This window comes from Necator americanus, chromosome I (genome assembly GCF_031761385.1).
Source record: "Necator americanus strain Aroian chromosome I, whole genome shotgun sequence".
Lineage (NCBI taxonomy): Eukaryota > Metazoa > Nematoda > Chromadorea > Rhabditida > Ancylostomatidae > Necator > Necator americanus.
The window spans coordinates 10992855-11010004 of record NC_087371.1 but is presented as its reverse complement, the minus strand read 5'-3'; the positions used below and the strand labels follow the sequence as shown (position 1 = coordinate 11010004).

Here is a 17150-nt window from a genome sequence, read left to right as displayed (position 1 = left end):
AATTGAAAGCAACAGGAAATAACCACATTATTTTCTACAACATGAAAACGAATGCCTCATGCTGGAATCGAACCAGCGACCTTCTGTTTACTAGACAGACGCTCTGCCCCTGAGCCAATGAGGCGTTGCATAGTTGCCTTCCAGAGCTCCTAAGTACATAATGGAAGTGTCGCCAACAGGAAATAGAGCTATGAATTAACTTAACTTAAGTCTTTGAATCAAAAAATGTAAAAACAATCGCAAGCTAAATATAAAAGACCGAAAATTCGGGATAAAATTATTAAATTACAGTATATAAACAGCTAATACGTGAATTCTCTCCTGAAAATTTCTGGAAAAATGTAACCCATAGGCTTAAAAAAATTCGCCGATGTCAAAAAGCACGAAAAACACTTCAATAATTTTCCTTCATATAAATGTAAATAAAAATATACAAACAATAAATATAAATAAACATAGTAAATGAAAGTAAAAAAAAAGTGTTCTAAATGGAGACGAAAGTGCATTAAAAGCAAAATCTGAGAACAAAATATTTTCTTTATTTCCATGAAGATTGGAGGTATTTAATGATAAAATGAAATATGTGGAAAATATCTATGTTTTTCCGAAACTGCTTCCCGAGGAGATGGAAACATTTTCTAAGAAAAAAAGAATGCTGGCTTCGAAAATCAAGTAAACATCGTTCCCATATTGTATAATTTGGGTCATAGAGAACTGCAAAAAAAGTTATTTTTATCACTACGATAGTGATATTCACGTCATTCTATGTTAGCACATCATTCTTTGCTAATAGCTGAGAACGGAGGAAACTCATACTCCGAATGATGTTTCCAAATTGTGGAGGTTTGAGAGAAACATAGATGTAACATTGCTGTAAGCTGGATTGCTCTCCAAATAGAGAGCTGAGCGTTTAGGGAAAAACCATAGAATCTTTCATCTATGCTAAAACTGTCGGGTAAAAAAAAATGAAGAAAGCGCTGGTAGAAAAAAGATTATAATTTTCCAAAAATGTGGCCACTGTTATTTCTGTTATTTCTTATTGATCGGTGAAGGCGAGCGAAACGAACACCAAAATAAGCCTGAAGTCCGGCTTCAGCCGGACGTTGAAGCTGGTAGTAATTATGAAATCAAAAAGTTACTTAATTAATCGTTAGGGCCCTAACTATGTGTGTTACGTAAACTGGTGGAAAACAATACTCGTAGCGGTTTTGTGACAGAAAACCACGGCCGACATAATGACTAGGACCTCCTCCAGATCCAGCAATTATACTCACAGCAAATGTCGTGTCAAGTCGGTTGCTCGGTGGTTTGCGGTTACCGTTGGTCGGGAAATGTTGCAACAATGGCCAGGAAAAAGAGTAGAAGAAGCAACCGGACTCTTTATGATTTTAATACTATGGCTTGGAAAGAAATTACTGCCAAAAATCTTATTTTCATGTTTTCACGAGTGCCTCCTAGTTTTCCTTCACATGATTTCTAAAAGAACCCTTCTGGAGAGAAAGTTGGTTAAAGTTTAAAAGTTTGAAGTTTCTGGCGTTTATCAATCCGCTTGGGATGCGCCCCCACGTTCACTTCAATTCAGAATCGTTTGAGCTTCGCGAACGTGTAACTGGCCATACAATGACTTGCGGTCGCTAGCCGATGTGTCAAGTCAGTGTTCTTATCCTACCAGACAAGTCCGTTACCAATTTATCGACCCCGGAGGGATGAAAGGCTTGGTGAGCACTAGGGCGTATTAGAAGGTTGGTTAGCGACAAGACTCGGGAAAAAATTTTAAGCTTCCGAATACAGTCGTAGATGGAAAAAAATACATTTTTTAAGTTGGAAGACATCTATAAAAATGTTAAATGGAACATACAACGTGGATATCTACAGTGAAATAATCTAGAAGAAATCCTAACGCGAAAGAGCCGTAAACCCGGAAGTATTTCTCTGCGTCTCTTCAACCGCACGCTTCCTACTCACCTGTTCCATCATCTACACAACACGAGAAGTTCTGCGTAATAGAAATTTACCTCTTAAGCAAAAAAAGTACCTGAAATCAAAAGTGGAAAAAAGAAAGATCGAAAGAGGTTATGCAATGAGATTCTCTGTATCCTTCAAACTTTAATTGTCACCTTTCATCTCTTGAGGATTTGGCTTTGGAAGTGGTACCAGGCTTGTCTGGGAGGATAGAAACACTGACTTGACGCTATCCACCGCAAGTCATTGTATGGACCAGTTAAACGTTCGTAAAACTTCAAACGATTCTAAAATGAAGTGAACGTGGAGGCGCATCCCATGCTTATTTATTAACGCCAAAAACTTTATCCTTTAACTTTTATTAGATAATACAGATTATTATTTTGGTTTCTTTCACCTTTTAGGAGGATAACTTGTAGACTTAACTTAACTAGTAACTTCCATTAATTTAGCCAATGAGGATTTACGAGATTTATGGGAAGTGCAGATGTATTTTACTTTTTATACATGTATTCACATCCGCACCATCATAAACACCCCTTGCACACATTCTTTTGTCTTATACATTGAGCTAAGTGTGTTTTCTTGCAGTCGTCAACTGGACGAGTTTTCAGATCCTGGCCACTCCAAGAGCGCGACGGACAGTGCTGAGGATTATAAGAGTGAGTGTTGATCTTCTTCCTAATGTTCGAGACTAAAAACTGAATGGTAGCGCTGGTAGCATTAGGCTGTCAATTAAGTTTTTCTATTCACGGTTGTCAATATTTTTGAAACAACCCTATCAAGCTGCGACCTAGGCCTAAGGAATCAACAGAATCTATCACGTCATAGACTAGTGACTGTTATATCTACTGAATATGTTGTTGATTGGAGTACCTTTGTTGTTGAACGGAAATCAAAGACATCAGAAAACTGGGGAAGAAACTGCTGGGGCAACCTAATCTAAGTTTGATTTCCGTGTTGCACATACATATAAGTCCCGTATACAAATCTCATCCTACTTTCAGATTTGAACCTAATTTTGCTCACATGTAGTGCATACTGCGCAAGTAATTTGCTTTGCTTTCCTTTTAAAAAAACGAACTTAATACTTCGCTATCGCTTCAATTGCAAAAAAAAAACCAGCTGCGGAAAAAAAATCCATTTAAAAGGACCGCTCTAGATCTGCGCAGATGAATCGAAACCGTTCACTGGCGAGCCCATTATCGTTCCATAGACGCAACATCTTCTATCTAATCCACATCCATTCCATCCTATTAAGCTACCAGCGACAGTCGTTCGTCGCCCGTCTCAGTCTGTTTACTGTCAGACCATATGGGCCCCTCATGTCCATAGTTAAACAGCCTATCTGCTCACTAAGGACTTTGGATACAGATTTGAAGAAGAAACGCCGTAGCTATTCAAATATAGTTGTCAGTGCAAATCCATTTTATAGATTTGTGGACGTATTGATGTTTCTCTCAGCTTTTTCTGGGTACGAAAAAAAAAACACGGGGAACAAATCTCCTCAAATGAGCTAACTGCGGATACGACAACTGCTTGCAAGAAATATTGATATGATTTTTTATTTGAAAGTTCTGCTGGAGTTCGTTAAGCTTTTTTGTGGATGTATCTTTCTTGTTCGACGATCACAATGGCAGTGATGACGTTGAATAAAAATTCTACTTCTTCTCCTACGATTCAAGAGAAAGCTTGACGTTGAACATGGAATATGAAGAGCAAAGTGATTAACTCCACCGGAAATGTGAATTATCAGATTTTGTGGAAAACGATTACAGATTTTGTGGAAAACGATTGGGGTTGAGGTGGGGAGATCCTTGCCAGCACAAGTTCGAGTGGAACTAGCGATGGTACCACCTCCATCATTACCGCTAACTTTACCGCCTCGCTTCGAGCGCAATCGCTTACGCAAGTGCAGCGTGCTTCATGTGGTTTTGACCCGACTATGCCGTTGTAGTGGAAATGTCTACAGATATTAGGATTCACTTGCGCGGAAACTTCTCTGTTACTCATGTATAGCGACATCGCTATGGAAATAAGTGGTGCTTTCACCGGGATTCTTGAGTGTTTAAATCAGCATTTCAGTTATTACGAAGTCGCACCTTTTTTTGAAGCCCACATCTATCAAAACTGTCTTAGTTTAGTTGTTTATTCATTTATAATTTGTCTGAATATTTGGCATACTTCTCGACGTCTTGAAAATGCACAGTCGAGATCTGTTATGATGCTTTCATGAACCTCCTGATGTCTTTGTATCTTCATTTCTTTATTTCTTAAGATTTCTTTATTGCCAGGATCCTTATCGGATGACTACAAGCGACGGGTGTACGAAGAAGCTGAAAGGAGGAAGGAGAAACTTCAGGAACATGCCACAGAGGGTTACACCCCCGAGTTAGTTACATTGCTGTTTTGTCAATTCTTCTTATAATATGCATGAGGAGGATACTGTAGGTTCTTTATGTTTGCGTTAGTGTTTACTTCTATTATTATTGCTCTACTTGTGATCTACATTGTGAGCGTTGAGGATCGAACTTATATAGAATTGGTAGGTTTTTAAGGTAGTCTTTTTTCATGGTTTTGGGGAAGAATACCGGACTTTTCAGCATCATCGAATTGAGGATTTACATTATGAAAGTAAACACAAGATGGTCACAGTGATGAGCGAGATTCTCGACTGCTCCTTATACATGAAGTGGGAACATTTTCATGGTGTTACATTTACTGCGATTGTAAAAGGATAAGTTGATAGTGCTTCAGTTCTCTCGGTGGTACGTGACCTGGGCGTCTTCTATCGCAAAGCTACTCCAAAATTGGCAAATTGACAAAGACGCATATAGATGAAAGTCGTTACATTGCTATTCTTATGTTTTTAGATGACCTTTCCATTCTGAGTAGAAATGGAGTCCAAAAATGATGCAAGGATGCGGGTTAGGGATTCACTTTTGCTCTCACTGTTTTCAAGACGTCTGTCACCTTAGAGTTGGCCCATTATTCTTCAATCAACTTCAGTAAAAGTATATTTGAGGGGAAAGAAAGAGAGAGAGGAGGAGGGACACCCCACTCTTATATCTATCTTCCTTTTTTCTCTTAATAGTTCTACCTTACATGTCATATATCCTCTAAGACTAATGCATAGGTTTTAGTGCCCGGACAGATTTAGTTATTTACTTTCAAAAATAAGAGCGCGAGTGAGTGCGCATCCCTCCTCCCCCGCTTTCCCAAACTACGCCTTACCCTCAACTCAACCGCTTTCACCCCGATACTTTTTTGGTTCTTGTTCTTTTGTTTTTTGATTCGAATTTCATCAATCTGCCACCAATGCCCTCAACAGTTGCAAATGTAAATCTCTGCAGCTGCAGTGGATTTCTTGTGAGACAGTGATGTTCGGAACTATTCTCTGTTTCTTGTTATGTCTAAGTGTCCTCTTTTACCGGCGGAAATCTCCTCTACCCTTATCGTATTGTTATCTCCCTTGTTTTCTTTGTTTTCATCATGTTCACTGTACTTTTCCACTCTTCAAGAAGCCAGAAGGAAAATGTTTTTTGAAAGAGTGACCGAGATAATACACTACATGCGCTATATCATTAAAGAACTGCGCTAAGAATGTTTTGAAGAACCCAAGATCGCGTATCTTCGTCAGGCTGTATTTCAGTGGGATTCTGACATTTTTTTCGATGTTTTAAGACCCAGGAAGAAAGAAAGATGGACATTCTGCCGGGGGTAACGGTTCAATAGAAGATTCCGCGACTGTACCGCCGATAGTTCGTACCCGGGCTAGAGCCAACCAGGTCTTTAATTCTTGTGGAGTCAACCATTTGGTGCCAAACTCCTCAAAAACATAGAAACACATTGTGTAGGTGGCATACGCGTTCATAAAACCTCGAACGATTCTTGATTGAAGTCGAACGCGTAGCAGCATCTTCATGGGGATTGATTAACATCGTGCAGTTTATCCACTTTATCTTTAAAACTGGAGATGAAATCAAGACTAAAAAAGGAGAACTGTTGGTTCGTGGAGTTGATCTATCTCTTTTCGGGAGAAGCTTACGAGCTCGACTTCAATTCAGAATTGTTTGAGTTTTATGAACCCATGTGCAACTTTACCATGAACTGCGCCAGTGATTAGAAGTGTCAAGTCAGTGTTTTTTCCTCCCTAACGAGCACGACACCAATTTGTCGACTGAGAAAAGATTAAAGTATTGGTGGGCTCTAGGGCGGTTCCGGACCATCGACGGACCGTGCAGTCGTAGCGGAATCTCTTGTGCTACACGTTCGTGAGTCTGGAATAAATGCATATGAAACACACCATTTTCTTCCGCTTTGTAGGCGCAGGTCGATCATTGGTGATACTCCACAGAGCATCATTCGATACGGTCAAATGTGTATTTCTTTGACGATGCCTGACGTTGCTGCGGGAACGTACTCAAGTTACGCCATGATGATGGTTTACTTGCAATACCCAGATGGACTGGTTGGAAAGATCCGACTCCACCTTTTTTTGAAATGAGGAAAATCCACCACGTAAAGTTTAGGCGCACAACTGGCTGCGTACACTTGGAACTAAAGTCAGAAACGAACCAATGTCGTGAGTAAATTCATTTTACTGGAATTAAGAACTGAGAAGATGGGATAAGCAGAACTTTCGTGCGCTAACCAGTTTCTGGAATCCAATTTCTTTTATTTTTGGAGGTTCTCCAATTAAATATTAATTTTCCTATAGAAAGAACAAGCTATGGAGGGGATCCGATGCACGAGTGCACTGTGTGTTCTCCTTCGGAAGAAATTCAGACTGTTCGCTGCACATATCGAGAAAAATCTTTATTATATTTTTAGGAAGAAGTAGTTTTTACTAATTTTTCGTTTGATCGATGTCAATATCCCTGAAAGAACGAAACCTAAAAATATCGAAAGATAATTTTATTTTTTCCTTATTCATTTCTCAGAATTTTGAACATCACCCTCATACTCGTATTGAGTTGATAAATAAAACTATTTTTTCCCAAAGCGGCTTCAGTGAGTGCCTAACCATTAAGTAATTAGTGATGCTTATTTTTAGATGAAGGGAAAAAAATTATGGACGGTAGCAGGATACCCGGAGATCGTAGGGTTATTGCTCGTATGTCTGATACTGTTCTTATTGAATGACTAATGATTTTTCTCTGAAGGATAGTGTTGCACGGTAATGACGCGTTAAGGGAAACTCCTAGATTCTATTTATTCTCTTAAAAACATCGTATCTCGAAATGGACGTGGTTCGAAAGTCCAAAGGGAAACGTAGAGTTCGGGTTGTAGATTACGGAAACGAGGCTCCCCGAGTTCCTGAAAAACGGCAGTGAGACGACGTTTGTTCCTACGTTTCTGTTAGAACTCGTCCCTTTTTACGCGCTACGCGCTCCGATCCCTCAGCAACCTATTCGTTTGTCTTACTTGAATAGGCTGGTGAGAAGACATCATTGATCTCTGACCGTTCGTTCGTGGACGTCGTGCGTGCATAAGGGTTGTGCATTGCAGTTGATTTCGCAGGAAAGAATGCCGTCTTCCACGGGGTTCTTCTACGACCATCAGGACAAGTTGAGCGGAACCAGGCTGGTTCCCATAATCTACAATCCGAACCTCCCGGTTTTCCTGGGGCTTCTATGCCGCGTCGGTTTCGTGATAAACTGTCTTTAATTGTCTTATGCAGAGGCAGTCTGATTAAATGTTATTTAATTCAGAGGTGGCACTCTAGCAGAAGAATAGTTAGAATAACCCTTCTATACTTATTCTAACTATTCTTCTGCTAGAGTGCCTTGTTGCAGTTCCAAGTTCACAATCTAACATATTGATATTGTTGCAGTTCAGCGGCGAATGTCTAGATTGGTACCTCAAGTTTAATCAGAGCAATTTCTCTGGATAAATTTGATGCCTTAATCGAACTTTAGGAATCCTAGTTTATTATTTAAAAAATTACAGATAGCGAGGAAAGTTTAAAAAAAAAACCAAGGAAATTGTATGCGATGAGATGAAACTGGCGACTTTTTGACATTCTCATAACAGTGCTCTCCTTTCAGTATCAAAACCTCAGCAACAACAGCAATGGTATGTGTTAGGAATGGAGATCCATGCCCTGCACCCGATATAGCTTGGTTCAACAAGGAAAGCAGAGAATTCGACACGTTCATTGAAGAAAAAAAAATTAATAATGTCTGCAGCAAAACTTCTTAACTGTATACTGTTGTCGTTAATGTACACAGTTTCTCGAATTCAGACCGAATTTGTACTGAAGAAGAAATTTCGCCTTCCAGATTATATTGTAAAATATCTAAGTAATCGAATGAAGGCCAACAGAACTATTCCAAAAGGCTGGATAGACACTGTAGGCTTAGAGTGAGTCACTCTTCAATTATTATTTGCATTGCGGACAATGAGAAATTACAATCAAAGTGTAATCAACAAAGTGTAATCAACAATTTTTTCGACAACTTATAGCCATATCAACATGTCAGTCTGTACGTCCGGCAAAAACCGGACTTCAGACTTTTTTGTCATGTTCTCTTGGCTCGCCTTCGCTGATCAATTAATCAAAATTAATCAAAAGTTGATAGTCGTGATTAATGATTAATTTTCTCCAAAATCAAGATTTTGGATTTTTGCTGTTTATTTCTTTTTTTTTTACTATAAATAAAGTCGAAAGATTTCATAGTTTTCTGTCTAAACGCGTCAGTTCTACATTCTGAGAATATGCAAACTTCAGCTTCAAACAATCCTTCGATACTAACAAAATATAAGAACAATTTGAAAGGATCACTCGACGTAGGGTTTTCTTCCTCTTTTCCCTAACAGGAAGAAAACCCCCACTTCGAGTGATACTCAAACAACAACAGCTATCACAGAATGATGTTTAACATAAAATGACCTGAACGACACCATCGTAGTGATAAAGATAACTACCCTGATAAGATAAGATTTTCACTACCCTGAACGATTATCGAAACACTGACCCAGGGTAGTGTGACACTTGACGGGATAAACGTAGCATTGCTCTAGTCATCCTCTATTTAGGCCTCTGAAGACGTAACGGCGAAAAAGCCGAAACGTCAGGCAAATAAAGAGTTCCATATAAAAACCTCGCAGGCACACTATCACAAGACATAGATAAAAATAACGTTCTACGTCAGATCAGATGTAAAATGTTGGCTGCAATTTAAGCAGCCGTTTGCATGGGTGTTTCCACTTTCTGAAGAAGGCATGCTACCAAGCTGCAGCAAACGTGCAAGGAAACAGAATCATGGAGGAGTCATGGAGGTGAAAAGCAACGCGCACAGTGGCCACGGATATGAAACGTCCCATTTACCTTTTGCGACATGCACACGAAGTTATTGCATACCAATCCGTCGCCGTGGAACCCATCACATCCATTTTACCGCTCTGCGACGCTAGCGCACCATTTTGGCGCCGGTGGCCCCGTTGCACCCACTCACACACGCACACACCTGAAAGACCAAGTCCGTTAATATATAGTATGATCTTCACGAACATAAGGGATAAAGGAAAAAGTGTCTGGCGTTAATCAATCCGCAAGGGATGCGCCCCCACGTTCACTTCGATTCAGAATCGTTTGAGGTTTGCGAACGTGTAACTGGCCTATACCATGACTTGCAGTGGTTAACCGATATGTCAAGTCTGTGTTTTTATCCTCCCAGACAAGTTTGGTACCAATCGACTCCGGAGTGATGAAAAGCTTGGTGAGCTTGTGCGGATTCGAAGCTCCGATCGATCGTGCAGGAAGCAGAACCTCGAACTGCTACACTACACCCGCCGTCATCATGAACGTAACAGTTAGTATTTATGCTTACGGAAAACATCGGTGAATCAGTTGTTTCATTTTGTGAAGATTGATTGGGCTTGAGAGTTGTGCTTTAATGAATCCCCCCAATTCGATACCTATTGTACTCCCTCTCTAACATGGCTTATCAATTCTCATGCATTATTTTAGCACCAGTCTGAACGTCCGGCTAAAGCCGGACTTCAGACTTTCGGTGTTCGCTTCGCTCCCCTTCACTTATCAATTAAAATTAACAGTAGTGGCATTTTCTGAGAAATTGGACTTGTGTATCTCCAATTGTCTTTTTTCCTTTTTTTATATTATAACTAAAAGCGAAAGATTTCATAGTCTTCTTTCACAACGCGTCAGTTCTACATTTGGAGAACATTCGAACCTCAGCTTCAAACACTCCACACCAATATATTCTAGACAAAGTTTAAAAGTATTACGCGAAATATTTGTTTTCCTCCTGATTTCTCCAATACTTATCACAGAATGATGTTTTAACATAAAATTACGTGAAAGACATCATCTTCCTGATAAAGATAACGTTCCACGTCAGATCACATAAACATCTTGCTACTATTTAAGCAGCCGTTTGAACGTGTATATCCAGTTTCTGAGGAACAGCGGAGCCGAGTAGGTGGAGCGCAACGCCGAAAGTGGTTACAACTATAAAACTTTTACAACGTCCCTAGCTTTACGACGCCGGCACACCAACTCGACGCCATTGGACCCGTCACACCCCCTTCTAAAGGTATCTATCATCGGTGCACCAACTCTACGCCATTGGACCCGTCGTACCCCCTTCTATAGGTATTTGGTGCCGGTGGACCCGTCGCACCCCCTTCTATAGCAATCCGACGCTGTGGACCCGTCGCACCTCCTTCTATAGGTATCCGACGCCGTGGACCCGTCGCACCCCCTTCTAAGGCTATCTGGCGCCGATGGACCCGTCGCACCCCCTTCTATAGGTATCCGACGCCGATGGACCCGTCGCACCCCCTTCTAAGGCTATCTGGCGCCGATGGACCCGTCGCACCCTCTTCTATAGGTATCCGACGCCGATGGACCCGTCGCACCCCCTTCTAAGGCTATCTGGCGCCGATGGACCCGTCGCACCCCCTTCTATAGGTATCCGACGTCGTGGACCCGTCGCACCCCCTTCTAAGGCTATCTGGCGCCGATGGACCCGTCGCACCCCCTTCTATAGGTATCCGACGCCGATGGACCCGTCGCACCCCCTTCTAAGGCTATCTGGCGCCGATGGACCCGTCGCACCCCCTTCTAAGGCTATCTGGCACCGATGGACCCGTCGCACCCCCTTCTAAGGCTATCTGGCGCCGATGGACCCGTCGCACCCCCTTCTATAGGTATCCGACGCCGTGGACCCGTCGCACCCCCTTTTAAGGACCCGATGGACCCGCGACCCTCTTCTATAGGTATCCGACGCCGATGGACCCGTCGCACCCCCTTCTATAGGTATCCGACGCCGATGGACCCGTCGCACCCCCTTCTAAGGCTATCTGGCGCCGATGGACCCGTCGCACCCCCTTCTATAGGTATCCGACGCCGTGGACCCGTCGCACCCCCTTCTAAGGCTATCTGGCGCCGATGGACCCGTCGCACCCCCTTCTAAGGCTATCTGGCGCCGATGGACCCGTCGCACCCCCTTCTATAGGTATTTGGTGCCGGTGGACCCGTCGCACCCCCTTCTAAGGCTATCCGACGCCGATGGACCCGTCGCACCCCCTTCTATAGGTATCCGACGCCGTGGACCCGTCGCACCCCCTTCTAAGGCTATCTGGCGCCGATGGACCCGTCGCACCCCCTTCTATGGCTATCTGGCGCCGATGGACCCGTCGCACCCCCTTCTATAGGTATCCGACGCCGATGGACCCGTCGCACCCCCTTCTTAAGGCTATCTGGCGCCGATGGACCCGTCGCACCCCCTTCTATAGGTATCCGACGTCGTGGACCCGTCGCACCCCCTTCTAAGGCTATCTGGCGCCGATGGACCCGTCGCACCCCCTTCTAAGGCTATCTGGCGCCGATGGACCCGTCGCACCCCCTTCTATAGGTATCCGACGCCGATGGACCCGTCGCACCCCCTTCTAAGGCTATCTGGCGCCGATGGACCCGTCGCACCCCCTTCTATAGGTATCCGGCGCCTGGACCCGTCGCACCCCTTCTATAGGCAACGCCGGTGGACCCGTTCCACCCCCTTCTCTAAGGCTATCTGGCGCCGATGGACCCGTCGCACCCTCTTCTATAGGTATCCGACGTCTTGGACCCGTCGCACCCCCTTTTAAGGCTATCTGGCGCCGATGGACCCGTCGCACCCCCTTCTATAGGCTATCTGGCGCCGATGGACCCGTCGCACCCCCTTCTATAGGTATCCGACGCCGATGGACCCGTCGCACCCCCTTCTAAGGCTATCTGGCGCCGATGGACCCGTCGCACCCCCTTCTATAGGTATCTGGCGCTGGCGCGCTAGTGCAACGCCGGTGGACCCGTTCCACCCCCTTCTCTAAATATCTGGCGCCGATGGACCCGTCGCACCCCCTTCTATAGGTATCCGACGCCGATGGACCCGTCGCACCCCCTTCTAAGGCTATCTGGCGCCGATGGACCCGTCGCACCCCCTTCTATAGGTATCCGACGTCTATGGACCCGTCGCACCCCCTTCTATAGGTATCCGACGCCGATGGACCCGTCGCACCCCCTTCTAAGGCTATCTGGCGCCGATGGACCCGTCGCACCCCCTTCTATAGGTATCCGACGCCGTGGACCCGTCGCACCCCCTTCTAAGGCTATCTGGCGCCGATGGACCCGTCGCACCCCCTTCTAAGGCTATCTGGCGCCGATGGACCCGTCGCACCCCCTTCTATAGGCTATTCGGCGCCGATGGACCCGTCGCACCCCCTTCTATAGGTATCCGACGCCGATGGACCCGTCGCACCCCCTTCTATAGGTATCCGACGCCGATGGACCCGTCGCACCCCCTTCTAAGGCTATCTGGCGCCGATGGACCCGTCGCACCCCCTTCTATAGGTATCCGACGCCGATGGACCCGTCGCACCCCCTTCTAAGGCTATCTGGCGCCGATGGACCCGTCGCACCCCCTTCTATAGGTATCCGACGCCGATGGACCCGTCGCACCCCTTCCAAGGCTATCTGGCGCCGATGGACCCGTCGCACCCCCTTCTATAGGTATCCGACGTCTTGGACCCGTCGCACCCCTTTTAAGGCTATCTGGCGCCGATGGACCCGTCGCACCCCCTTCTAAGGCTATCTGGCGCCGATGGACCCGTCGCACCCCCTTCTATAGGTATCCGACGCCGATGGACCCGTCGCACCCCCTTCTAAGGCTATCCGGCGCCGATGGACCCGTCGCACCCCCTTCTATAGGTATCCGGCGCTGGCGCGCTTCTAGGACTATCCAACGCCGATGGACCCGTCGCACCCCCTCTAAGGCTATCTGGCGCCGATGGACCCGTCGCACCCCCTTCTATAGGTATCCGACGCCGATGGACCCGTCGCACCCCCTTCTAAGGCTATCTGGCGCCGATGGACCCGTCGCACCCCCTTCTATAGGTATCCGACGTCGTGGACCCGTCGCACCCCCTTCTATAGGTATCCGACGCCGATGGACCCGTCGCACCCCTTCTAAGGCTATCTGGCGCCGATGGACCCGTCGCACCCCCTTCTATAGGTATCCGACGCCGTGGACCCGTCGCACCCCCTTCTAAGGCTATCTGGCGCCGATGGACCCGTCGCACCCCCTTCTATAGGTATCCGACGTCTTGGACCCGTCGCACCCCTTCTAAGGCTATCTGGCGCCGATGGACCCGTAGCACCCCCTTCTATAGGTATCCGACGCCGTGGACCCGTCGCACCCCTTCTATAGGTATCCGGCGCCGTCGCACCCCCTTCTAAGGCTATCTGGCGCCGATGGACCTGTCGCACCCCCTTCTATAGGTATCCGGCGCCGAGGACCCGTCGCACCCTTTTATGGCTATCTGGCGCCGATGGACCCGTCGCACCCCCTTCTATAGGCTATCCGGCGCCGATGGACCCGTCGCACCCCCTTCTATAGGCTATCCGGCGCCGATGGACCCGTCGCACCCCTTCTCTAAGGGTATCTGGCGCCGGTGGACCCGTCACACCCCCTTCTATAGGTATCCGGCGCCGTTGGACCCGTCGCACCCCTTCTATAGGCTATCCGGCGCCGATGGACCCGTCGCACCCCTTCTAAGTTTTCGCCGATGGACCCGTCGCACCCCTTCTATAGGCTATCCGGCGCCGTTGGACCCGTCGCACCCCCTTCTATAGGCTATCCGGCGTCCGATGGACCCGTCGCACCCCTTCTAAAGGTATCCGGCGCCGATGGACCCGTCGCACCCCCTTCTATAGGTATATGGCGCCGATGGACCCGTCGCACCCCCTTTTATAGGTATCTGGCGCCGATGGACCCGTCGCACCCCCTTCTAAGGCTATCTGGCGCCGATGGACCCGTCGCACCCCCTTCTATAGGCTATCCGACGCCGATGGACCCGTCGCACCCCTTCTATAGGCTATCCGACGCCGATGGACCCGTCGCACCCCCTTCTATAGGTATCCGACGCCGATGGACCCGTCGCACCCCCTTCTAAGGCTATCTGGCGCCGATGGACCCGTCGCACCCCCTTCTATAGGTATCCGACGCCGATGGACCCGTCGCACCCCCTTCTAAGGCTATCTGGCGCCGATGGACCCGTCGCACCCCCTTCTATAGGCTATCCGACGCCGATGGACCCGTCGCACCCCCTTCTATAGGCTATCCGACGCCGATGGACCCGTCGCACCCCCTTCTAAGGCTATCTGGCGCCGATGGACCCGTCGCACCCCCTTCTATAGGCTATCCGACGTCGATGGACCCGTCGCACCCCCTTCTATAGGCTATCCGACGCCGATGGACCCGTCGCACCCCCTTCTATAGGTATCCGACGCCGATGGACCCGTCGCACCCCTTCTAAGGCTATCTGGCGCCGATGGACCCGTCGCACCCCCTTCTATAGGTATCCGACGCCGATGGACCCGTCGCACCCCCTTCTAAGGCTATCCGGCGCCGATGGACCCGTCGCACCCCCTTCTATAGGTATCCGACGCCGATGGACCCGTCGCACCCCCTTCTATAGGTATCCGACGCCGATGGACCCGTCGCACCCCCTTCTATAGGCTATCCGACGCCGATGGACCCGTCGCACCCCTTCTAAGGCTATCTGGCGCCGATGGACCCGTCGCACCCCCTTCTATAGGTATCCGACGCCGATGGACCCGTCGCACCCCCTTCTAAGGCTATCTGGCGCCGATGGACCCGTCGCACCCCCTTCTATAGGTATCCGACGCCGATGGACCCGTCGCACCCCCTTCTAAGGCTATCCGGCGCCGATGGACCCGTCGCACCCCTTCTATAGGCTATCCGACGCCGATGGACCCGTCGCACCCCCTTCTATAGGCTATCCGACGCCGATGGACCCGTCGCACCCCTTCTAAGGCTATCTGGCGCCGATGGACCCGTCGCACCCCCTTCTATAGGTATCCGACGCCGATGGACCCGTCGCACCCCCTTCTAAGGCTATCTGGCGCCGATGGACCCGTCGCACCCCCTTCTATAGGCTATCCGACGCCGATGGACCCGTCGCACCCCCTTCTATAGGCTATCCGACGCCGATGGACCCGTCGCACCCCTTCTAAGGCTATCCGGCGCCGATGGACCCGTCGCACCCCTTCTATAGGCTATCCGACGCCGATGGACCCGTCGCACCCCTTCTATAGGCTATCCGACGCCGATGGACCCGTCGCACCCCCTTCTATAGGCTATCCGACGCCGATGGACCCGTCGCACCCCCTTCTATAGGCTATCCGGCGCCGATGGACCCGTCGCACCCCTTCTATAGGCTATCCGACGCCGATGGACCCGTCGCACCCCTTCTATAGGCTATCCGACGCCGATGGACCCGTCGCACCCCCTTCTATAGGCTATCCGGCGCCGATGGACCCGTCGCACCCCCTTCTATAGGCTATCCGACGCCGATGGACCCGTCGCACCCCCTTCTATAGGCTATCCGACGCCGATGGACCCGTCGCACCCCCTTCTATAGGCTATCCGACGCCGATGGACCCGTCGCACCCCCTTCTATAGGCTATCCGACGCCGATGGACCCGTCGCACCCCCTTCTAAGGCTATCTGGCGCCGATGGACCCGTCGCACCCCTTCTATAGGTATCCGACGCCGATGGACCCGTCGCACCCCTTCTAAGGCTATCTGGCGCCGATGGACCCGTCGCACCCCCTTCTATAGGTATCCGACGCCGATGGACCCGTCGCACCCCCTTCTATAGGCTATCCGGCGCCGATGGACCCGTCGCACCCCCCTTCTATAGGTATCCGACGCCGATGGACCCGTCGCACCCCCTTCTAAGGCTATCTGGCGCCGATGGACCCGTCGCACCCCACTTCTATAGGTATCCGACGCCGATGGACCCGTCGCACCCCCTTCTATAGGCTATCTGGCGCCGATGGACCCGTCGCACCCCCTTCTATAGGCTATCCGACGCCGATGGACCCGTCGCACCCCCTTCTATAGGCTATCTGGCGCCGATGGACCCGTCGCACCCCTTCTATAGGTATCCGACGCCGATGGACCCGTCGCACCCCCTTCTATAGGCTATCTGGCGCCGATGGACCCGTCGCACCCCCTTCTATCGGTATCTGACGCCGATGGACCCGTCGCACCCCCTTCTATCGCTATCCGACGCCGATGGACCCGTCGCACCCCCTTCTAAGGGTATCTGGCGCCGATGGACCCGTCGCACCCCCTTCTATAGGTATATCCGACGTCTGGACCCGTCGCACCCCCTTCTATAGGCTATCCGGCGCCGATGGACCCGTCGCACCCCTTCTATAGGCTATCCGACGCCGATGGACCCGTCGCACCCCCTTCTATAGGTATCCGACGCCGATGGACCCGTCGCACCCCCTTCTAAGGCTATCTGGCGCCGATGGACCCGTCGCACCCCCTTCTATAGGCTATCCGGCGCCGATGGACCCGTCGCACCCCCTTCTATAGGCTATCCGACGCCGATGGACCCGTCGCACCCCCTTCTATAGGCTATCTGGCGCCGATGGCCCCGTCGCACCCCTTCTAAGGCTATCTGGCGCCGATGGACCCGTCGCACCCCCTTCTATAGGTATCCGACGCCGTGGACCCGTCGCACCCCTTCTAAGGCTATCTGGCGCCGATGGACCCGTCGCACCCCCTTCTATAGGTATCCGACGCCGATGGACCCGTCGCACCCCCTTCTATAGGTATCCGACGCCGATGGACCCGTCGCACCCC

General features: G+C 48.9%; 1 protein-coding gene across 3 annotated transcripts in view; it reads left to right on the top strand.

The window, feature by feature from the left end:
* Positions 1-17150, top strand: part of RB195_005127 (uncharacterized protein) — a gene marked incomplete at both ends in the record, with an annotated part of 52615 nt that overhangs the window by 6272 nt on the left and 29193 nt on the right. For all 3 annotated transcript variants that reach the window (XM_064177436.1, XM_064177435.1, XM_064177437.1), the window contains 8 exons: positions 2577-2624; positions 4257-4353; positions 4414-4507; positions 4566-4654; positions 6289-6433; positions 6495-6547; positions 8013-8145; positions 8210-8328. In XM_064177436.1, the coding sequence (XP_064034560.1) occupies positions 2577-2624; positions 4257-4353; positions 4414-4507; positions 4566-4654; positions 6289-6433; positions 6495-6547; positions 8013-8145; positions 8210-8328 (778 nt within the window). The remainder of the gene's footprint in view (positions 1-2576; positions 2625-4256; positions 4354-4413; positions 4508-4565; positions 4655-6288; positions 6434-6494; positions 6548-8012; positions 8146-8209; positions 8329-17150) is intronic.